The 24,956-nt window shown below is 40.4% G+C and overlaps 1 protein-coding gene across 1 annotated transcript in view; it reads left to right on the top strand.

Annotated features, from left to right (window-relative positions):
* Positions 1 to 24,956, top strand: part of spock1 (SPARC (osteonectin), cwcv and kazal like domains proteoglycan 1) — a 266,667-nt gene that overhangs the window by 163,967 nt on the left and 77,744 nt on the right. The window contains 1 exon segment of the mRNA XM_051127688.1: positions 17,409 to 17,480. Within this exon segment, the coding sequence (XP_050983645.1) occupies positions 17,409 to 17,480 (72 nt within the window).

Below are 24,956 nucleotides of genomic sequence, written 5' to 3'. Positions count from 1 at the left end.
AGCATTTTTAACGCAATTGACGTTAAAATGTTTCTTGCATGCTACTAGTATGATTAACATGTTGTTAGGATGTTTCTCGCATGATTAGTGTTGTTAGCATGTTGCTAAGCTGTTTCTAGCATGTTGCTACCATGATTAGCATGTTATTAACATGTTTTAGTGTGATTTAACATATTGCTAACAATATAATAAAATAAAAACAGCTTAAAACCAGCTAGTTTGGTTTGAACAAAACAAACAAACAAACAACAACAAAAAAAAGCAGAAGCTAAAACTAAAAAACAGTTAAAAACAGCCCAAACCAGCCAATTCCCCTGTTAGAAAAAACAGCTAAAACCAGTTAAAATTAGCTGATTTTAAAAACCAGCTAAAACCAGCCAATTCCCCTGCTAAAAAACAGCTAAAACCAGTTGATTCAGTTAAAAACCAGCTAAAACCAGCCTAGGCTGGTTGTTTAGTCTTAGTTGGTTTAAGCTGAAAATTGCTGGTTTAATCTTAGTTGGTCTTTTAGCAGGTCTCCCACCTTGACTAAAAAGTAGCCAAAACCACTTTAAAACCAGCCTGAGAGAGCAGCCAAAGCAGCCAACTAGCTTAGGCTGGTTTCAGCTGTTTTTAGTAGGGAGTTGTTAAGCTTTGCTATAACACTACACTGTTTAAATACACCATAAGACTCATTGTTCAAAAGTTTTCACCCCCTCAATGAAAGTCTGTGTAATTTTTGGTGATTTTGATAGTCTGGTTTACAAAAACATAAATCGGATCAGTTAGAAAAGATGTAGCACACCAAGTCAGACCAGTCTTAAGGTCTTATCCGAGTTTGGTGGTTGAAGCTTTAAAGCTTTAGGATGAGATACTGTTTAAACTTTGACTCAGAAGAAGAAGAAGAATATTTTACAATATATTTACATAGAAAAGTTTAAGTTGTGAAAGTATTTCACAATTTTACTATTTTAATGATCAACTGAATGCAGCCTGAGCAGTGGAGATTCACATCCAGGTCACTTTCTGAGTTCATTCGCCATTGGCAAATGTAGCAGAAAGTTAACTTTGAAAGTGATTATGTGTCAAAGAGAGAGAGAAAAAGATCCGATTGGTCATTGGGTCTTTAACCTCTTGACCAATCAGATAGCACTAATTAGCCCTGCTGCATTCATCCCCACTTTCTCGATTTCTTCGTTATGGTAAATAGAAAGTAAAGTAATTGGCCAAACGCGTGTTGGAGTTTGTTTGCGGCTGATGATCAATAATAGAAATTCTGATTGGCCTTTCTCTCAATCTGGCCACTCCTGATTGGTCTCTGAGGGCCAATCATTGATTGTGATGCTCGACACGCATCGGCATGTGCCGCCGAATGCAGAAATGTTCTTGAATGAATGGATTTTTTTTTTTTCAGCTGCGTTTCTTGCTGTAATTAATTGGGTAGCGGTAATTAACTGCTTTGTGAGATGGTGCTTCAGCTTTCTTCAGAGGTCAGATGCTTTTGAAGGAGAAAATCTGGCTTTTTTTCAAAGAGGGTAACACATTCATAGAAAGAGAAGAGAGCTGAGATGCTAGAAGAGTTTGCATTTATGTTCTGGGCTTAATGATTTGAATATTATAATAGAGCATTTCAATTGGAAAGGAAGTAGAATGAAAATGTTTTAATTCCAGATCTATTAATGCAACTTATTTTATGTAGTTTTTAACTCAAAACATATGGAGTATTTCCAGAAACATTAGTTTGTGTTAATAATCAGTGTTTGTAATGCCAACTGATTTGTTTTTAATTTATATGTAATTAATTGTATTAACATGAAAATATTAATGTTATGGACTTTAGTGCAAGAATACATCACAGATGCTGATGTGATTATAGTTCAAATATGTATATAATCAATAGATATTTTGTTATAAAATAAAATTGTGGTAAAATTGTAATTAAATAATTTAAAAAAATGTAGTGGATATTTTGTAGTGCTGTATGACCCAGTTTTGTTAGAATAAATAGAAATATATTCCATTTAGAGACTATTTATAAGAAAAACAGTAAATATATAATAAATAAATAAATAAAATCTCATTCAAAATATTAATAAAAACTATAATTGTATATCACAACAATAATTGCCATTGTCTCGGTGTACTCTAAAATTAACCAGAAAAAAAAAAAAAAAAAAAAAAAAAAAAAATATATATATATATATATATATATGTATATATGTATATATTCTGTATTTTTTAAAATATTTTATGCTTTTTTTCAGTTTCAGTTTTATTTTAAAATTCATTATTATCTATGTTTTACATATTAACTTTTAAATATTAACTTTTGCATTTTCTGTGCTTTAAAGTTGAATTTGATTTTTAACTTATTTATTATGTATTATTACTTTATTATTTTTTTAGATGTTCTATGCTATATATATATATATATATATATATACAGAAGTTTATTCCGGTTTATTTCAGCTTGTTGTTAAACACTAAATAATAATAATAATAATAATAATAATAATAATTCAAGTAATATGAAGCATATGGAAAATTAAAATATGGATGGAAACCATGAAAAAAAAAATATATATATATATATTATATTTTTTTTTTTTTTTTTTTTTTTTTCAATATAATTATTCTTCCATCTGTGTTTGGAGTTGCCAGTGTAACTATGAATGTGGCCCATGTGGTCCTATTCTGGATCCAAAACTACTGATAAACATGAATAATAACTGTACTTAGACAGGTGGTGTGTTTAACACGGCTGTGGTGGTGTTGTTGTTCGGCTCCGGTCAGACTGCAGATGCTGTTCGGATGGTGAATTTGATAAAAGGTCTGTGGTTTGATTGAATGGATAATATCAGCGGGACTCAGCTGCAGTCCTGCGTTTTCTTTAGTCTGTCTGCCTGAAGATGAGAACAGCGACCTGACAGCTTTTCATGAAAACATCCATCATATCTTGACGTGAAGTCTGCCTTTTGCTTTAGCGATTGCTGTAATGAGGAATTCATATTCAAACACTGTGTTTTTGTGTTTGCATGACAAACACTCTAGTGAATGCTGATTAACAACATGAAAGTAAAATCCCAAACACACACCTGGGACAGGACGGTTTGTTTATCTCTATTTTCATTTATTTTGCTCGCCTTTTTAAATAAAGCAAGCAACTAATTTAAATAGTTTAAAGTCATTTTAATGATTTTAAATAATGCAGTGCAGTTCTGTACAGCCTCACTTTAATATTACTGAGATACTTTTTTTTCAATATTTTTTCAATTGAATTTTTCCTTAAATTTGTAATTGTTTTTTTGTTTGTTTTTCCTGAATTTTAAAAACATTTCCTGAATTTTATATTATTTTTTAATGTGTGTTTGAATGAGATCTGTTGTGCTATGTAAGTTAAAGCTTACATTGATGAAAATATGGTTAAGATTCAGTTGGAGTTGACTCATTGTTTAATATTTTCTAATGACTCCATGATAGCGAGGGATTCATGTGTTTGTGCATGGTTCAGGTGTGTTCTATTTTATGGGGACAAAATGTCCCCACAAAGATGGCAATGTCCAAAACCCCTTTGGACATTGCCATTTTTGGTCCCCATGAGGAAACAAGCTTGTAAATCATACAGAATGTTTTTGAACATCTAAAAATGTAGAAAGTTTCTTGTGAGGGGTAGGTTTAGAGGATTGAAAATACAATTTGTACAGTAGAAAAACCATTACATCTATGGAAGGTCCCCATGAAACATGAAAACTCAACAGGTGTGTGTGTGTGAGCTGGTTGGTCAGTTTGGTGTGGAATTGATTTTCTTGTTTCAGTGTATCAATTTGCAAGAGAGACACTTGAAAACAAACAGCGTGCAAAGCAAACGCTGGAAACAAACCACAAAATCAATCAGGACAGCGAATCTGAGAGAGACGGACAGAATGAAATGAAGAGGAGCAGATGTGTGTATGTACTACACACAGATAAAAGCCTGTTGTTTTAGGTATCACTGTCAAACTCAAGTCAAAATTGTAAATTATTAGTAACTCATTAACTTACGTGAATGACAGGTAATAATCAGCAATGTGTGTTTACACATATAGCTTACAGTTTTTCCGAAAGAAATTTTTTGAAACCATCACTCATTTTCTCAAAACTTTAAAGGGGACATCGGATGCTAAGTTCACTTTTACATGTTTGAACATTAATGTGTGTTGGCAGTGTATGTACACATCTACCTACCCTGTAATGATAAAAATGCATGCAGTAGTTTTTAATTAATCTGTACAAAAAAAATCCCCTTTTTCAAATCGAACCATTTTCAGATGCCTGTTGTTGTTGCGTCACACCCACAGAGGCCACTCCCACGATAGTTGATTGACATGAGCGTTTTACCTCAGATTAGCTGTAACAGTTCAACCTCCATGTTTTGATGCCGGTGCAGGGATGTACGTTAGACAAGAATTGAGTGATTGAGGTGTTATGTTGCTGGATGTAATAATGAACGTAGTGGTCATCATAGCAGCTAAACGCAGCTAAAATAAACAGGCTCGTCACTCTACAGAGGGGTGGTGTAAACAGAGCTCATTTGCATTTAAAGCAGCCTCGACCAGAATGGGATGATTTTTGCAGAGCTGATTTTGACAAGGTAAAAAGGGTGTTGTTTTACACAACCATTGAGAATTTTTAATCAAAGTATATTAGAGACTTTTAATTAAGACCCTAAAGAATCATATCAACTTGTGGAAAATGGGCATCCGATGACCGCTTTAAACACAAATCCAAATGTTCAAACTGAATTCAAAGAACCCCTGACTCTTCTGGCAAAATCAAACAATCGCTTCAAAATCATTTAACCTGTCCTCAAAATCAAACAAAGCTTTCAAATCATACACATATTAGTCAATACTATACGCACTACAGATCATTCATGAGACACTACATCAAAAAATGGAGAACACAGTGCCCAGTGCATGTAGTTACAAAAAAAAAGAATATTTACTGTATATAGTAAATATTTTGCGATAAAAAGATACATAAACATACATACACTCAAAAAACATGCACACACTCGAAATCACACCTAAATTTGGTGAATATACCAAAAAATATATATGTGTATGTAAAGTATATAAAGTATATGTGTGTGTATATATACACATGTATATATGTGTGTGTGTGTGTATATATTTATATATATATATATATATATATATTCTCTCTATATATAAATATACAGTGGGTACGGAAAGTATTCAGACCCCCTTAAGTTTTTCACTCTTTGTTATATTGCAGCCATTTGCTAAAATCATTTAAGTTCATTTTTTTCCTCATTAATGTACACACAGCACCCCATATTGACAGAAAAACACAGAATTGTTGACATTTTTGCAGATTTATTAAAAAAGAAATACTGAAATATCACATGGTCCTAAGTATTCAGACCCTTTGCTGTGACACTCATACATTTAACTCAGGTGCTGTCCATTTCTTCTGATCATCCTTGAGATGGTTCTACACCTTCATTTGAGTCCAGCTGTGTTTGATTATACTGATTGGACTTGATTAGGAAAGCCACACACCTGTCTATATAAGACCTTACAGCTCACAATGCATGTCAGAGCAAATGAGAATCATGAGTACAAAGGAACTGCCTGAAGAGCTCAGAGACAGAATTGTGGCAAGACACAGATCTGGCCAAGGTTACAAAAAAAATTCTGCTGCACCTAAGGTTCCTAAGAGCACAGTGGCCTCCATAATCCTTAAATGAAAGACGTTTGGGACGACCAGAACCCTTCCTAGAGCTGGCCGTCCGGCCAAACTGAGCTATCGGGGGAGAAGAGCCTTGGTGAGAGAGGTAAAGAAGAACCCAAAGATCACTGTGGCTGAGCTCCAGAGATGCAGTCGGGAGATGGGAGAAAGTTGTAGAAAGTCAACCATCACTGCAGCCCTCCACCAGTCGGGGCTTTATGGCAGAGTGGCCCGACGGAAGCCTCTCCTCAGTGCAAGACACATGAAAGCCCGCATGGAGTTTGTTAAAAAACACCTGAAGGACTCCAAGATGGTGAGAAATAAGATTCTCTGGTCTGATGAGACTTCTTGAATGGCCCAGCCAGAGCGCTGACTTAAACCCAATTGAGCATCTCTGGAGAGACCTAAAAATGGCTGTCCACCAATGTTTACCATCCAACCTGACAGAACTGGAGAGGATCTGCAAGGAGGAATGGCAGAGGATCCCCAAATCCAGGTGTGAAAAACTTGTTGCATCTTTCCCAAAAAGACTCATGGCTGTATTAGATCAAAAGGGTGCTTCTACTAAATACTGAGCAAAGGGTCTGAATACTTAGGACCATGTGATATTTCAGTTTTTCTTTTTTAATAAATCTGCAAAAATGTCAACAATTCTGTGTTTTTTCTGTCAATATGGGGTGCTGTGTGTACATTAATGAGGAAAAAAATGAACTTAAATGATTTTAGCAAATGGCTGCAATAAAACAATGAGTGAAAAATTTAAGGGTGTCAGAATACTTTCCGTACCCACTGTATATCTATATCTATCTGTCTATTTATATCTATATCTACCTATCAATCTATCTAAAGATACCTATGTATCTATCTATCTATCTCATACTCATACATATGTGTGCATGTGTGTGTATGTATATGTATATGTGTGTATATATATGTGTGTGTGTGTGTATATATATATATATATATATATATATATATATATATATATATATATATATATATATATATATATATATAATTTCACACTCGTATTCACAGTCTTATGTATCTCTCAGATTGACAGATGCACCCATGCCTTCTGTGCACTTTGAACTGGCTTATATTTTGTATATTTACATATTTAGAAACAAGTGTGAAGAACTTTGAATTATTGTGTGTAAACGACGACAGCCATGTTGCAGTTGTGCTTAACTTTTGCTTTCTTGTGTTTAGGGTTTTGCAATTGCAAATTGTGTCTTACTGAGTGAGAATGTGTTTAGAGTTTTGCAAAAAGACTGCATTAGATCTGCAGACAGTGTCTAAACTGCCTAAACTTGTTCAAAGGTTTTGCAGAAAGAGTGATTTATTTGACAAATTGGTTTAGGCGCATTTGGTTTTAACAAATGTGAAAAACTGTAATTTGAATGTTACAGTGTTAGATGACACAGAACTGTTAGAAATATATGAAGAGTTCAGATGCAAAACCAGCTAAAAGCCATCTCGGTCAAAAATGAGATAATGATACTGAGTGAATGCTCTTGACACACATTATACGTCCATCAAATATGTTTTCTTCAAACTCGCTAAAATACCAGCCTCAGCCCAATCAGAAGTACCGGTACTTACATAAAAACCTATACATCTGAGCCTGATAAAAATGCATTTTTTTAAAGAAAGACGTCAGATGGATTTAGCTGGTTTTGCATCTGAACTCTTCATATGTATATGTGACAATGTAAATGTGTGAAATGAACTAGAACACCTAAAATCTCCATCACTATTACTGAACTACTAAGAGACAAAATTATAATTAGCTCTACTGAACTAAAACAGAATATTAAAGAGAAATTGATTCCCTTTGACAGAATCGATTCCAACCGATTCTCCATTCCTAACAACTCACAATCCACTCTTGTTGGAATAAATTCCCATTCCTTCAGATGATTTGATGAGGAACGTGACTTATAGCATCTCTGACTTTGATTGCAGACTTTGGTTATATCATAAATGTACACACAGTTTAAGACTTGAAAGTCCCCATGAAATCAAAATTGCAGTTTTTTTGTTTTTTAGTATGAATATGTTAGCCTTGAGATTCTTTATAAGATAGTGTGCTCCAAAACAATGAAAAGAAAATTGCATTTTAAAGATATAAGCTTGCAAAACTCAGTTTCTAATCAAACTTTCTGTCCAATCAAATGCACTCTAGAATCCGAAGCGTCTGTGTTTTATAGCGATATGGATGAGATGAGGAGGAGAAACGATTAGACAAACAGGCCTGATGAGTAATCTATTAGACTGTGGCTGTTAAAAGCTGTCAAATGCGGCATTACCGAGCTCAACGGCTCTGGCCCAAGCTGTGATATCAACAAAACGCTATTTGCTGTTTAAAAAAGGGGACGAGACTGCTTGATATGTCCCACCCTGTCTTCCTATTTCAGTTGAAATTACGTCAACACATAGAATAATGCTGCTTGTTTCTAATCGCTTTAAAGGAGAAGTCCACTTCCAGAACAAAAAGTTGGAAATGAGATGGGGTTTTTTTTGACACACCCCAACTGTATTGACCCGGAATGCACAGAGGTCATGCAGAGCTAGACAAGATAACCATTTGAGGTTAAATAGTATATAAATTGTAATTTTCTTTCGAAAATAACCAATTATTTTGTTAGATAAGACCCTTCTTCCTCGGCTGCATTCATTTAGAGCTCTTTCAAGCTGCATTTAAACTGCATTTTGAAAGTTCAAACTCACGGGCACCATTGAAGTCCACTATATGGAGAAAAATCCTGAAATGCCTCAAAAAACATCATTTATTTATGACTGAAGAAAAAAAGACATGAACATCTTGGATGACAAGGGGGTGAGTAAATTATCTGTAAATTTATGTGAAAAAAAAAGTGAATTTCTCCTTTAGGATCTCCTCTAGGAGGCTCATGTGAGAATACAGAGGTCTGGAGAAACGTCTGAGACAATCTCTTCACTTTCCAGTAGAGACAATTGAGATTTAAAAGAGATCTTGTTTGTGATTTGTCTGTTCTCAGGCTGTACGCAAACAGTGTTTCTCATTTCAGCTGTCTCACTGTTAAAAAGACACACACACGCACACACACACACACACATGCACACACACACACGCACACACACACACACATGCACACATACACTGCCTCAGGGGAAGATCAGAGAGCAAACATCCAGGAAATTGGTTTGAGGTATTATTTTGGTGGTGTTTCTGATAGTGGCCAGTTATTTGTTCTCTGTTTGACCCTGTGTTCACAAAGATGGACAGAATGAATGAAGGGAATTGATAAAAATGGAAGAAATGTACAAAGAATGAAAAAAAAAACATTGTTCTCACAATGAATAGAGAAAACGCACACACTCTCGCACTTACACACCGGGCTGTGAATTGATTTGGCGTTTTATTCCCCTGTGAGACAGACAGAGAGAGGCTGAGAGCGTGTCAGGCACCACAAAAATTTTCTGTGTCATAAATAAAGCTGAAAAAGAGATTCAGGCTGAATTCACTAAGCAGTTGCACACTGTATTTCAAGAGCATGTGTCTTTTTCACAAACCTGCAATAGTGTAATATGTAACAGCGTTCAACATTAACACACCTGCTGAAATCAGGTTTATTAGGCAATGTAAAAACAGATGATTGTGTACATTTTCTATTGGTTATTGCTTTTTAATTGCTTGATGTTGCTCTTTCATTGAGTTCTCCGTTAGGCTTTGTTTACATGTTAATCTCTCTGATGTCTCAGATACTCCCCGCAAAATTCCTAGACATAAACGAGTCAGAAGATACAGTACAGTTATAAAATACATTAGTAGAGGAGCTCATTTAGGGCAGTTTGATTCCTCAATTTTGGAACGATTCTGATTCTTGATTCTGGAATCAACTCCTTAATGTTGTTTTTGATTTTTTTTTTTATCAGAGGAACAGGTTCAGTTCACCTCAGTGTGACTGTATAATATGAATTCATCAAATGACAGAAAAATATATTCACTTTTGCCATCTTAAAGTAAAAATGTATGGAATGTCTATTTACACTAAGTGCAAATAGCCCGCCTTGTTGGCAGAGGCTATTAACACTAACTCCGCCCACCAGCGTGTGATTGGGCTAGTCAACAATATGTTACAAGGAGTGATTGACGAGAGGCGAGCGGATCCATAAGCGAGCTTTTATTAGAAGGACTAGACAGAGACATGGTCATACAGGCAGGGTCGTGACAGGAGCAGACAGGAATGTAACAGGCGATCCAAGAGAATAGTCCGATAATAACGAGCGATAAATCACAGGGCAGGCGGCTAGACAGACGTAGACGAGAAAACCAGGCAGGAGATCAAAAAACCAGGAACTTGGAACACACTAGGAGAACAGGAATAATAACACGATACAATACAACAACAAACCAGGAAGTGCAACTGAGGAGGACCGGGGTTTTATAGGATGCCTGATTGGTCACGGGGGCTGACGCAATCAGAGCGGTGGAGGATGGGAGATGCAGTCTAAGATGCAAAGTGACAGTCAGAGTGAGTGGGTGGAGCGAGAGTGACATCTGGTGGTGAGTAGACAATGGAACACCGACCAGGTTTGTGACATAGCCCCCCAAGGAGCGGCTTCCAGACGCTCGAAAGAAACAACAGTCCAGGGAAGCGGTGGGATGGGAGGGAGACAGGGCGAGGGCTGGAGGACCAGGTCCATGAGGGAAGCCCAGAGATTGAGGCAGGACCGACAGAGCAGGTACCCTCCAGGGTGGAGCCGGAAGCAGAGCAGGAGCCCTCCAGGGCGGAGCCGGAGGCAGAGCGTGAGGCGCGGGCGCCCTCCAGGGTAGAACAGGAGGCGCAGAAGCCCTCCGAGGCGGAACGACCCTCCAGGGCGGAACAGGAGGCGCCGCAGCCCTCCGGGGCGGAACAGGAACCGGCGTCATGGTCTGGGACCTGGGGAGAGCAGGGACAGAGGAGGTAGACAGAATAGGGGAAGGGGGCGGAGCAGCCCTCCGGGGTGGAACAGGAGGCGCAGCGGCCCTTCGGGGCGGAGCCGGAGGCGCAGCAGCCCTCCGGGGCGGAACAGGAACCCGCGTTACGGTCTGGGACCTGGGGAAAGCAGAGATAGAGGAGGTAGAAAGAGTATGGGGAGAAGCAGAGAGTCTGTAGAGGGACGCCGCCTCCATGGGAGGATCCACAGCCGAAGCTGACACCTCAGGAGGCATTGGCACGGCTTCTCCGACTGGTGAGGCCTCTGGGTCTGTCTCCTGGTCAGACGGGAGCTCTGGAGCAGGCTTGAGATCAGACAGGAGCTCAGGATCAGGCTTGAGATCAGGCGGGACCTCTGGCGCAGACTTGAGACCGGACGAGACCTCTGGAGCAGACTTGAGGTCAGACGTGATCTCTGGAGCAGACTTGGGACCAGACGGGGCGTGACTTGAGTCTGAAACCGCTTCGGGAAGACCGGCCATGATGGGTGCCGACTCAGGAGCAGAAAACATGACGTGACCAGGCTGTGGCTTGACTGAGACGGCCTGAGCAGGCTGTGGCTTGGCTGACGGGGCTTTAGCCGGCTCTGACGTGGCGGCCATCTTGTGCGGTGGCTCTGGCGAGGCGGCCATCTTGGGCGGTGGCTCTGGCGTGGCGGCCATCTTGGGCGGTGGCTCTGGCGTGGCGGCCATCTTGTGCGGTGGCTCTGCAACTTGGCTTGAGACAGGAAACACAGCTCCAGCTTGGTTTGACACAGCTCCAGCTTGGTTTGACACAGGAACGACATGGCTTGACTCAGGAACGACATGGCTTGACTCAGGAACGACATGGCTTGACTCAGGAACGACATGGCTTGACTCAGGAACGACATGGCTTGACTCAGGAACGACATGGCTTGACTCAGGAACGACATGGCTTGACTCAGGAACGACATGGCTTGACTCAGGAAACACAGTTGCAACTTGACTTGACTCAGGGAATGTAACTGTACCTTTAAACGGCTCTTGTATGGCAGCTGTGACGTGACGGAGCTCTGTGATCGCCGCCATCTTGTGAACGGGCTCCGCCGTTGCCGCCATTGTGTGGACGCGCTCCGACGCGGCCGCCATTTTGTGAACGGCACAGCTGTCGCCGCCATTAGAGCGATGCTATCCATTACGTTCGCCGCCATTTGAGCAATACGATCCATTGCCGTCGTCATGGCTCGGGCGCGCTCCAGCGTGGCCGCATTTCCCGAGTGAGCCAAGCGGCCAGCGGATCTGTGGCGTCGCGCTCCGGCGCGGCCGTCATTATATGAGCGGGGTGCGCGGCCGCCATTACCGCGTTGTCGCTTTCCTCCTCCGCGACCCCCACAGTAAGCGACGCGCCCACACACAATAGTCCAAAGTCCATACCGGAATGACCGAGGGAAAAGCTGCTGGATCCTGTTGTGCTGGTTTGTTCTGTTACAAGGAGTGATTGACGAGAGGCGAGCGGATCCATAAGCGAGCTTTTATTAGAAGGACTAGACAGAGACATGGTCATACAGGCAGGGTCGTGACAGGAGCAGACAGGAATGTAACAGGCGATCCAAGAGAATAGTCCGATAATAACGAGCGATAAATCACAGGGCAGGCGGCTAGACAGACGTAGACGAGAAAACCAGGCAGGAGATCAAAAAACCAGGAACTTGGAACACACTAGGAGAACAGGAATAATAACACGATACAATACAACAACAAACCAGGAAGTGCAACTGAGGAGGACCGGGGTTTTATAGGATGCCTGATTGGTCACGGGGGCTGACGCAATCAGAGCGGTGGAGGATGGGAGATGCAGTCTAAGATGCAAAGTGACAGTCAGAGTGAGTGGGTGGAGCGAGAGTGACATCTGGTGGTGAGTAGACAATGGAACACCGACCAGGTTTGTGACATAGCCCCCCCCAAGGAGCGGCTTCCAGACGCTCGAAAGAAACAACAGTCCAGGGAAGCGGTGGGATGGGAGGGAGACAGGGCGAGGGCTGGAGGACCAGGTCCATGAGGGAAGCCCAGAGATTGAGGCAGGACCGACAGAGCAGGTACCCTCCAGGGTGGAGCCGGAAGCAGAGCAGGAGCCCTCCAGGGCGGAGCCGGAGGCAGAGCGTGAGGCGCGGGCGCCCTCCAGGGTAGAACAGGAGGCGCAGAAGCCCTCCGAGGCGGAACGACCCTCCAGGGCGGAACAGGAGGCGCCGCAGCCCTCCGGGGCGGAACAGGAACCGGCGTCATGGTCTGGGACCTGGGGAGAGCAGGGACAGAGGAGGTAGACAGAATAGGGGAAGGGGGCGGAGCAGCCCTCCGGGGTGGAACAGGAGGCGCAGCGGCCCTTCGGGGCGGAGCCGGAGCGCAGCAGCCCTCCGGGGCGGAACAGGAACCCGCGTTACGGTCTGGGACCTGGGGAAAGCAGAGATAGAGGAGGTAGAAAGAGTATGGGGAGAAGCAGAGAGTCTGTAGAGGGACGCCGCCTCCATGGGAGGATCCACAGCCGAAGCTGACACCTCAGGAGGCATTGGCACGGCTTCTCCGACTGGTGAGGCCTCTGGGTCTGTCTCCTGGTCAGACGGGAGCTCTGGAGCAGGCTTGAGATCAGACAGGAGCTCAGGATCAGGCTTGAGATCAGGCGGGACCTCTGGCGCAGACTTGAGACCGGACGAGACCTCTGGAGCAGACTTGAGGTCAGACGTGATCTCTGGAGCAGACTTGGGACCAGACGGGGCGTGACTTGAGTCTGAAACCGCTTCGGGAAGACCGGCCATGATGGGTGCCGACTCAGGAGCAGAAAACATGACGTGACCAGGCTGTGGCTTGACTGAGACGGCCTGAGCAGGCTGTGGCTTGGCTGACGGGGCTTTAGCCGGCTCTGACGTGGCGGCCATCTTGTGCGGTGGCTCTGGCGAGGCGGCCATCTTGGGCGGTGGCTCTGGCGTGGCGGCCATCTTGGGCGGTGGCTCTGGCGTGGCGGCCATCTTGTGCGGTGGCTCTGCAACTTGGCTTGAGACAGGAAACACAGCTCCAGCTTGGTTTGACACAGCTCCAGCTTGGTTTGACACAGGAACGACATGGCTTGACTCAGGAACGACATGGCTTGACTCAGGAACGACATGGCTTGACTCAGGAACGACATGGCTTGACTCAGGAACGACATGGCTTGACTCAGGAACGACATGGCTTGACTCAGGAACGACATGGCTTGACTCAGGAACGACATGGCTTGACTCAGGAAACACAGTTGCAACTTGACTTGACTCAGGGAATGTAACTGTACCTTTAAACGGCTCTTGTATGGCAGCTGTGACGTGACGGAGCTCTGTGATCGCCGCCATCTTGTGAACGGGCTCCGCCGTTGCCGCCATTGTGTGGACGCGCTCCGACGCGGCCGCCATTTTGTGAACGGGCACAGCTGTCGCCGCCATTAGAGCGATGCTATCCATTACGTTCGCCGCCATTTGAGCAATACGATCCATTGCCGTCGTCATGGCTCGGGCGCGCTCCAGCGTGGCCGCATTTCCCCGAGTGAGCCAAGCGGCCAGCGGATCTGTGGCGTCGCGCTCCGGCGCGGCCGTCATTATATGAGCGGGTGCGCGGCCGCCATTACCGCGTTGTCGCTTTCCTCCTCCGCGACCCCCACAGTAAGCGACGCGCCCACACACAATAGTCCAAAGTCCATACCGGAATGACCGAGGGAAAAGCTGCTGGATCCTGTTGTGCTGGTTTGTTCTGTTACAAGGAGTGATTGACGAGAGGCGAGCGGATCCATAAGCGAGCTTTTATTAGAAGGACTAGACAGAGACATGGTCATACAGGCAGGGTCGTGACAGGAGCAGACAGGAATGTAACAGGCGATCCAAGAGAATAGTCCGATAATAACGAGCGATAAATCACAGGGCAGGCGGCTAGACAGACGTAGACGAGAAAACCAGGCAGGAGATCAAAAAACCAGGAACTTGGAACACACTAGGAGAACAGGAATAATAACACGATACAATACAACAACAAACCAGGAAGTGCAACTGAGGAGGACCGGGGTTTTATAGGATGCCTGATTGGTCACGGGGGCTGACGCAATCAGAGCGGTGGAGGATGGGAGATGCAGTCTAAGATGCAAAGTGACAGTCAGAGTGAGTGGGTGGAGCGAGAGTGACATCTGGTGGTGAGTAGACAATGGAACACCGACCAGGTTTGTGACACAATACAAAAAAACGACTATCAATTGTCAGCTCCAGTGGTGTAAAGGGTAAAGCGTGTACTGAAGTCTTTTATGACGCAAGTGACCTGGGTTCGAATCTTCCTTTTGCCGAACTTTTTTTCTTCCTTTTCAAATCTCAGATCACATCAGAAAGGCATTTCTTTTCAATAAAAATGAAAGAAATAATTAAAAAGTTGATAATAAAGTACTGGGTAAGGTAGGTGTACGGAGCGCTTTATTGTCCCAATAAGGTGGCATCCATTTAATAATTTGAATTAAAATTATAATTTACACGCTATACGTTATTATTTACATACTGTTTTATAATGTACTACTGTACTGGGTTGCAGATAATTGGCACTATTTGCAACTAGTATAAATAGCAGAAAACTACTATATTAACATATGAAAAACGCGTTAAACGTGATTTAAAAAAAAATCAAAATCAGTATTGTATCTGGCTGGAAAAGTCCATTTTTAATTTTACGCAGACCGCTACAAAACGCCAGTCTTCCTTCATTGCAGAATACGATACATCCACTCAACCAATCACAGCGCACCATTCCATGCATTGTAAACAGTAAAGGTGGCACTTTGAATACACCCAGCATCCTAGTTTTCCTCTTCTAGTTTGTACTTTGTGATCAACAAACAAACAAAAAATGTATAATTTTGACGGCATTGATGAACCTGTGGTGGTTTCTGCAGTAGGGAAGAAACGTAAGCCATCAAAATCTAATCGTTTATGTGAGGAGATTAAGAAGATGAGGCACTCATTTTATTGCATATGCATTATTTATTGCATTAAAAAAATCAGCATATTTGTGTTTCAGCTGAGGGGAACTTCAACCCTGATAGCACACATACATAACAGAGATGTCTATTTGATGACTGCATTTACATCTGCAGGACGTCTGTTGGATGTTTCCTATCAGATGTCAAATAGACGTCTATTAGATGTCTTTAAGATGTTTATGATTTAGAATATATACTGACATCTTACAGATGTCTGTCAGATGTTTGTACACAGCAGATGCTCTCCAGATCAAGTAATCTTTAACAGACATCTTGCAGACATGCATGTGCTATCTGGGAAAGGTTTATGTATTTTTGCAACAGACATATCTTTCATAAACAGTGTAGAGAGAGTGTAGATAAGAGATTCATTGTACAGTGTTAGAGCTTCGTTGATTATAATGGAACTGGAGATATTGATTTGAACGAACAGTTAAATAAACAAAAAGTTAATATTAAGTGACTTACACTGTCTGACTTTAACACTATTGCCTGATTTTGTCAAAAATAGTTTAAAACAAAGCCACAACTGATCCACTGTTCATCTCCATTCAAACACAGCTGTGTTTCGTTTATGAATGAACGTGCGTTTTTAAACAAATCTAGTGAGTCAATGATACAATTTCCCATTCATAAAGACAGTCACTTGCTTTATTCCTGAATGAATCAGCAGTTCAAGCGAATGAATGATTTGATTCGGTAATTAAATCAGTGACTTGCCGCCACCTACTGGCAGGTTTTAGTTTAATTTTTAAAGTATATTTTCAGGTATTTAAACAATTTCATATTTCTATATTCAAAATTATATATTTAAAACAAATTAATCTCAACATGAATTTATGAATTTGATTGCACGCATGCCACCTTTGAACCTCATTAAACATATGAAAATACACCTACAAGCCACTTTTGTGTTCTTCTGTGCCACCTCTTAACTTTGTTAATGCTTTTAAAAATTGTATTTGATTGGTAACTTATTCTCATCGTACTTGTTCTTATTCTGTTGTTTTAATTTGAAATTTTAAAACGCTTATGAAAAATATATTTTAAAAAAAAATTGACATAAATGATGAGATACTTTTAATAAAGTTAGAAAAATGCCATTACAAAAGTAAAAACTAAATTCCACTTTAATTCACTTTAAGGAGTCAAATATCACCTTGTAATGGGAAGGCTAATTTTTTATCAGTTTTTTTTTTATTATTGATTAGAAGGTACTCCTAAAATTTTGCCTGTGCTTCTACATTTTTTAAGTTAGAAAACAGAGTAAATTCCCTTTTTATCATAAATCTTTGAAAATCAATATCCGGATTTGAATTTTTAATGTTATTATAACCTAAAGATGCTATGTGAACATTTAAAACAGAAAATAGTGGTTTTCATCTTGTCACTTGCTTGGTAAAGGAAACATATTTTTACTCAAATGAATCAAAATGGATTTATAGCATTTTTTAACCAAACTCTTCATATAGTGTAAATAGAATCTGTAGCTATTTGCACTTAGTGTTAATAGCACCTGTCACTAAGAAAATATGTCATTTTCACTTAGTCTAAATAGCCCTTTTTGCTATTTATGCTTTATTTATTTAATTTCACTTCAGTTATCATGTATTATTAACAAAGCACACAATGCTGTGAAATACATTTGACTGACTGTAACTGTCGTTGCAGAAACACGGAGAGTATTGAGGCCTAATTATATGTGTATGTGACAGAGATGATATTTGTTTCTTACAGAGAGCGAGTCGAACCCACGATCAGAACTGAAACCTAAATCACACTCAGAGACCAAGAGCAGAACTACTGATGGTGAGTGAACATCTGTCTATCACTTAAATGTTTAGTGTCAGTATGAAGTTCTGTAAATTCAGCAGAAACTGTAATATTGTGAAAATGCATTACAGTGTCAAATAACCGTATTCTATTGTCAAATATATTAAAATGTAATTTATTCCTGTGATCAAATCTGAATTTTCAGCATCATTACTCCAGTCTTCAATGTCACCTGATCATTCGGAAATCATTCTAATATGCTGATTTGCTGCTCAAGCAAAATGTATTATCAGTGCTGAGAACAATCTTTTAATAGAAAATAAACAGACTAATGAGCCAGATTCCAGATTCACCAGAAGAGCCCAAATATGATAGCTTGACCTTTGACCCTGTGCCCTCACAGTCTCTCTCCTGTGTTTCATATGGCTGCATAATTCTTCAACTCTTGAGGTTTCTGTCCCGGTTGCCACAGCAACACTGAGTCTGACAGTAATTGGGCCACTCTGCTGGAGAGGTAAGGGAGGTGATCTTTAACCCCCAGGGGTCAGAGTTCACAGTCCCACCTGAAGTGGCTCTGCGTCGTCGTGATTAGACACTTGACCCGCGTTCCTCAGAGAAAGAGAGAATAAGTGGGATTTGAATTAAAACGAGCCTGTCCGAGTCGTCTGACCCCCTCGTGTCCAGCGGGCAGCCGTAGCGTCTGACAGCCTGTGCGCGTCATGCGGCGTTTGAGCCGCAATGGCTGAATCTGCACTGGCATGCTGAGCCGAGGAGCCGGAGTGGCCTCTGGCGCTTCATCTAATTAAGCCGCGGGGAGGAAAACGGCTGGAGTCAGTGCGCGAACGGACCTTGAGTTTTCTGCCCATCCTGACGGCTCTAACAGCATCTCATTCATTACTGAAGAGGCTTCACATAGAGAGTGTGCGGTGACTGAATGATGTCTGACATATGAAATAATAGTCAGGGAAAAATTTAATTTTTTCAAAAGGAGGAGTTATTTTTGTAAGTTCCAGTGTTTTTGTTGAGTGTCATATTTGATACATCAGGCTTTTATGGCTTATAGTCATAGTGAGAGTATGGAGGAAAAAACAGCTCAATTTTTATTCAGAGGCACAAACTGAGCACAAATATGAAATTTATGGCAGATGCTAATATTTATATGGACAAGAAGTATGAAATACTAATTGTAAATCTTTGAGATATTTATAACAGTATAGCAGATACTTACAGCGCATACAATGATAGAAATATCGTCAATCTAAATCTGCAATAATATGTCTTAGTAAGATATTAAAAAATACAAATCAAAACATAATGCAATGCAATACAGTGATTGAGAGATTAACAAATAAAAGGCCCTCTAAATGCCTGATGATCATATTGGAGACCTTTTACTTGATTAAAAAAAAAAAAAAACTACAATATCAATCAGACAACAACAAATTTTTACATTTTGCCAAATTGTTTTACATGTACATTTCACTTTATATGGTTAAAATCAACATGAAATGTTGCTCACGGCCCATTTTACTTCTTTAATGTGAATTACGTCCTATTTAGATGTATAATGTTGGACGCCATCTGATTTTGTCCACAAGAAATTGTGTACCTCCATTTGACAGGTAGTTGGTGACTTCAGCTGAAAAGGAAAGTCGTTATTATATTGATGAAGTATTGCAAAAATTCATGTTTTCTCTGGAATGATGTGCACCAAAGAATCAGCCACAGTAAGATCAGGGTCATGTATTAGGGAAGGAAATAGGTTTTTGATTTCACGTCAACTTTAACAGTCAAGACTCGCTCTGTTAGTTCACATACACACAAATTCTGTCTCGTCTGCAGTTTTTACACTTGATGCAAAGCAGTTTGCTGTAGCAAAGACTCCTAGTTAGAAAATACCAATTTTGGAATGTGCTTTACCTCAGATGGTAATTGTCACAATGGTTTTTCCACCAAAAACAAGTGCAAATGGCAAGAAAATGCAATGAAAATGCATTTTTGTCTCGCAGATTAATTGCATGTCATGCAAACATAATTCGGCAGATTTCACAACAACCAAACGGACTGGTCTGAAGGGTCTGACCGGAGGAAGAGGAAGCTCAGTGAGAGTTTGTTTTTAGAGACGAATCGTAATGCCGCGGGCCAAAGCGTTTTCATCTGGGCTCCCCTGCAAATGAACGGCACCAGCTGAGCCAACATGAGCGTGAGCTGTTTTTCCAGCATTTTACGGAGTACTTCGTCATGTCTGAGCCAAAATGGCCGCCGGGCGGCGGTGAAAGCCAGCTGGGATGTACAGCTGCGATTGGGCCAATATGGCTGCAGGACAGGTATCAAAGTCTTTGGGGACGGACGGTGCATTTTCAGCCAGGATGGCTTGCGGCTGCAGATATGTCCTTTGTCAATGAAACGCTGGAAAGGAAACTGGGCTGTGGACGGCGACTCGCCTCCGTCACCGCCCCAATTAGAGCTGACGTGCCGAGAGGAGAGAACAACTGATGAAAGAGACGAGTGTTTTTACCGCAGTAATTCCCACCGCAATTCATCACAAAGACAAGATCCCCTTTCCTCCTCTTGTGAAGAAGGAGAGAGTGAAAACAGACGCTCTGAGCGGAGCTGCAGTGGCCCTAATATGTCGTTTTTGCTGAGACCGTCACTGTGTGAAACTGCCCTCTGACAGCCAAGAGACTCACCCTCACAGCCACAACAACAAAAGAGCAGTAATGACACGTCAAGCGATATCAAACAGCTTGCATTTGTTTGCCATAGAAGGCAACAATGTTGCATAATTAGTTGTGCTTTTTCTTAGGTCACACGTTAATGTAACATTCCACCAAAACACTGAAAACACACTGTGAATGTCACACCACACAATTAATATTCATCTTGTAATTAATATTCATGAGTTAGACCCCTCATTTTTTACACTGCTCCCATGCCTTTATATAATAGATACTGTGTGTATAGAAATATATTTGTTATCTGTTGTTAATTAGTTAATGAATATACCATAAAAGTTTAGAAAATTTATGCACACCTATTGTGGTAATGCATAATGTAGTCAAACATGTATGTAAAATTGTATAAATCAGTCTGACTGTCAATTTGCACATTATTTGTGTGAATTTTTCAGTGACTATTTCTGTAAGTTTCAGAATTATGACAGTAGAGGGCAACAAGTGACTGCAGCAGATTCGTTCAAAAACACTGATTCAATCAGGAACTAAACAACCCTGCGTCCCAATGTTCATACTATCCGTCCTAAATAGTATGTGAGATTACAATAAGTGTGTCCCATCTGCAACAGCTATGTGAACTTTTATAAACATCCATTTGGTTGTTAATTTTTAAATGCATCATATGCAGGAAATATGAGCAGAGTTTTTGGCATGAAAGACCCGCGACTGGCAGATCAACGTGATACTTTTTTTCTTTTCAATACGATAGGAAGTTAATTAAATTAAATGTGGAGGATGTTAACTGTGACAAAATGATTGACAGGCCAGTTTACTGTGACATGGTGAAGGCGCAGTTGTGTGACGTGATAGTATGTCCCAAAGCTTGGATACTCTTCTACTACACACTCAAAAGTCTGTACTTTCTCTTCACCAAAATAGTACATACTTTAAGGGCCTAGTATAAGTAGGCACATTGGGACGCTGCAAATAAGTAGGTCATTGAATCATTCACTCAAACGATTCATACAAGAATCAAACCAAATAACTGAGTCACTGAATTGTTCACTCAGCCCATTTGTTTGAAAATGAAACTTCTGTTATTAATTACTCACCCTCATGTTGTTCCAAACCCGTAAGACCTTTGTTCATCTTTGGATCACAAATTAAGATATTTTTGATGAAATTCAAGAGCTTTCTCTTGACACGTTCAAGGACCAGAAGGGTAGTAAGGACATCGATAAACTAATCCATGTAACGTTAGGGGTTCAACTGTAATGTTTTGAAGCTACAAGAATACGTTTTCTGTGCAAAGAAAACAAAAATAATGACTTTATTTAACAATCTTCTCTTCTTTGTCAGTCACTGTGGTTTTCTTTGTGGATAAAAAATATTCTTGTAGCTTCATAAAATTAAGGTTGAGCCACTGATGTCCTTACTACGTATCTGGGCCTTGAGAGTAGTACTTTTGCTGTCTATGCAGGGTCAGAAGGCTCTTGGATTTCATCAAAAATATATTAATTTGTGTTCTGAAGATGAACAAAGGTCTTAAGGATTTGGAACGGCATTAGGGTGAGTAATTGATGTCACAAATGCCTTTCTGGGGTGAACTAGCCCTTTAAAACCACTTATTCATTTGGATACAAAACAAGAATCATAACTGAATCATTTACTCAACCGATTCTTTCAAGCACACCCAGGATTAAAACAAGTAAGGGAGTCAGTGAATCATTCACTGAACTGATTTGTTCAAAAACAGTGACTCATAAGAATGCCACTGTGGCTGCATCTGAAAACTGGAAAATGCTGTCTTCAGAGGACACATTTCAAAGTAGGAAGGCATCAAGACATGTTCAAATCCAAAGTTAATTTCACTTCCTGCCTGCTGAGATACCTTCACCTGGTTGATTTTTGAAAGCAGCATAGAAGTATCTTTCACTGCCTTTGATGTCCCACAATGATGGCGTCTGAAAGTTGTGTTTGTTTCTGGGCAACTTTTTGCACTTTGGATATTATTTATAGCAAGAAACCAGTATTATAGAAATGAAATATTAGCTAGTTATCACCAAAGCTTGTTTTATTTTGTTGTAGATCATTAAACAGTTATGCTGCCTCAGAATCATGTCCGAAATCAGTTTCGTGATGTGCCTTCATGCGCAAACACTGCCTGGAAAGTCATTGCCTGATAAGGCAGAGAGGCAGTAAGTCATCTGCCTAGGTTTTCAGAAATGCACTGGTGTTGGAAACTCAAAGCAAACAAAGACCAGGAGACTCTTGGGTATCTTCAGCAGGATTCTGTATTCAGAACGTGCTGTGTGGCACTGAAGTCATCAAAAATCTGACTAAAGCCAAGAACACACTACACGACTGTCATGCTGATTATGAATGGAATTTGATTTTGAACACAGATCGTGCCTAGTCGGACATGGTCTGTTCCTGACGTGCTCAGTCACTTTTTGCAGTCGGCACAAAAAGTCACATAATGTGTGGTGTCTAAAGATTATAATCTTAGAATTCAAGAACCAGTTGTTGCCAGTCGTTTTCACAAAGTTTTTATAAACATGTTCAATATTTGCGACTGACGCCAACGATTATTCAGTGGAGATGTCACTGTCAAACATCATTCGGCATTCATTTTGTATTTTTATTAAAAAAAAAAAAAAGTCTTGATTACAACAAAAAAAATACTGATTGTTCTTGTGATTTATTTCTTGTCCTCCTTTGAATTAATAAGTTAACGCTACAGATTTAAATAGTTTCGTTTTCATAAGTTTACATAAATGAATTCATAAATCACGAATATGCCGAAATAATAAAATTATCCTAAACATATTAATTATATAGCTCTAATAGTTGTATCAGATTGTTAGGAAAATTATAGTGCCTTGAATTTATTAAGTTATTATTGATGTTTTATTTTTGTCCTTTTGTTCTCTGGAAATGTAAAGAAAAAAATAGCCTACCGTTTTTACCTAGAACCAATTCATTTTTAATCCCTGATTTTAGACATAAGCCTACAATGGATAATATACAGATGCATCTCAGTAAATTAGAATGTCGTGGAAAAGTTCATTTATTTCAGTAATTCAACTCAAATTGTGAAACTCGTGTATTAAATAAATTCAGTGCACACAGACTGAAGTAGTTTAAGTCTTTGGTTCTTTTAATTGTGATGATTTTGGCTCACATTTAACAAAAACCCACCAATTCACTCTCTCAACTAATTAGAATATGGTGACATGCCAATGCCACATGCAAAGGTTTCCTGAGCCTTCAAAATGGTCTCTCAGTTTGGTTCACTAGGCTACACAATCATGGGGAAGACTGCTGATCTGACAGTTGTCCAGAAGACAATCACTGACACCCTTCACAAGGAGGGTAAGCCACAAACATTCATTGCCAAAGAAGCTGGCTGTTCACAGAGTGCTGTATCCAAGCATGTTAACAGAAAGTTAAGTGGAAGGAAAAAGTGTGGAAGAAAAAGATGCACAACCAACTGAGAGACCCGCAGCCTTGAGAGGCTTGTCAAGCAAAATCGATTCAAGAATTTGGGTGAACTTCACAAGGAATGGACTGAGGCTGGGGTCAAGGCATCAAGAGCCACCACACACAGACGTGTCAAGGAATTTGGCTACAGTTGTCGTATTCCTCTTGTTAAGCCACTCCTGACCCACAGACAACATCAGAGGCGTCTTACCTGGGCTAAGGAGAAGAAGAAATGGACTGTTGCCCAGTGGTCCAAAGTCCTCTTTTTAGATGAGAGCAAGTTTTGTATTTCATTTGGAAACCAAGGTCCTAGAGTCTAGAGGAAGGGTGGAGAGTTGCTTGAAGTCCAGTGTTAAGTTTCCACAGTCTGTGATGATTTGGGGTGCAATGTCATCTGCTGGTGTTGGTCCACTGTGTTTTTTGAAAACCAAAGTCACTGCACCCTTTTACCAAGAAATTTTAAAGCACTTCATGCTTCCTTCTGCTGACGAGCTTTTTAAAGATGCTGCTGACCAGATCATTTTCCAGCAGGATTTGGCATCTGCCCACACTGGTGCCCAAAAGCTCCAAAAGTTGGTTAAATGACCATGGTGTTGGTGTGCTTGACTGGCCAGCAAACTCACCAGACCAGGAGGAAAATGAGAAACAAGAGACCAAAAAATGCAGATGAGCTGAAGGTCACTGTCAAAGAAACCTGGGCTTCCATAGCACCTCAGCAGTGCCACAGACTGATCACCTCCATGCCACGCCGATTTGAGGCAGTAATTAAAGCAAAAGAAGCCCCTACCAAGTATTGAGTACATATACAGTAAATTAACATACTTTCCAGAAGGCCAACAATTCACTAAAAATGTTTTTTATTGGTTTTATGAAGTATTTTTTTAATTTGTTGAGCTAGTGAATTGGTGGGTTTTTGTTAAATGTGAGCCAAAATCATCACAATTAAAAGTACTAAAGACTTAAACTACTGCAGTCTGTGTGCATTGAATTTATTTAATACACAAGTTTTACAATTTGAGTTGAATTACTGAAATAAATGAACTTTTCCATGACATTCTAATTTATTGAGATGCACCTGTATATATTATTGCTTAAATTGATGTTTAAAAATAGGGCTATAAATGTTATAATTAAGAAAAAAATAAACATAGACCGGGCATTTGAAAAGACATAATGAAATGTGTCTAATAATTCCAAAAAGAAAGAGAAGCATCGGACTTAATCAAAACATATTCAAGACTGTGACATTCATTAGGAACACCAACATAGCAGGAAAGCTAATGTTTTCCCTTATATTAAGCACAATTAAGAAAATTAAAACAAACCTTAACGTTTCAACAGGTAAAACAGGTTT

The sequence above is a fragment of the Labeo rohita genome, chromosome 14 (genome assembly GCF_022985175.1).
Source record: "Labeo rohita strain BAU-BD-2019 chromosome 14, IGBB_LRoh.1.0, whole genome shotgun sequence".
Lineage (NCBI taxonomy): Eukaryota > Metazoa > Chordata > Actinopteri > Cypriniformes > Cyprinidae > Labeo > Labeo rohita.
The sequence above is the reverse complement of the archived record's forward strand: the minus strand, read 5'-3'. Positions and strand labels throughout refer to the sequence as shown.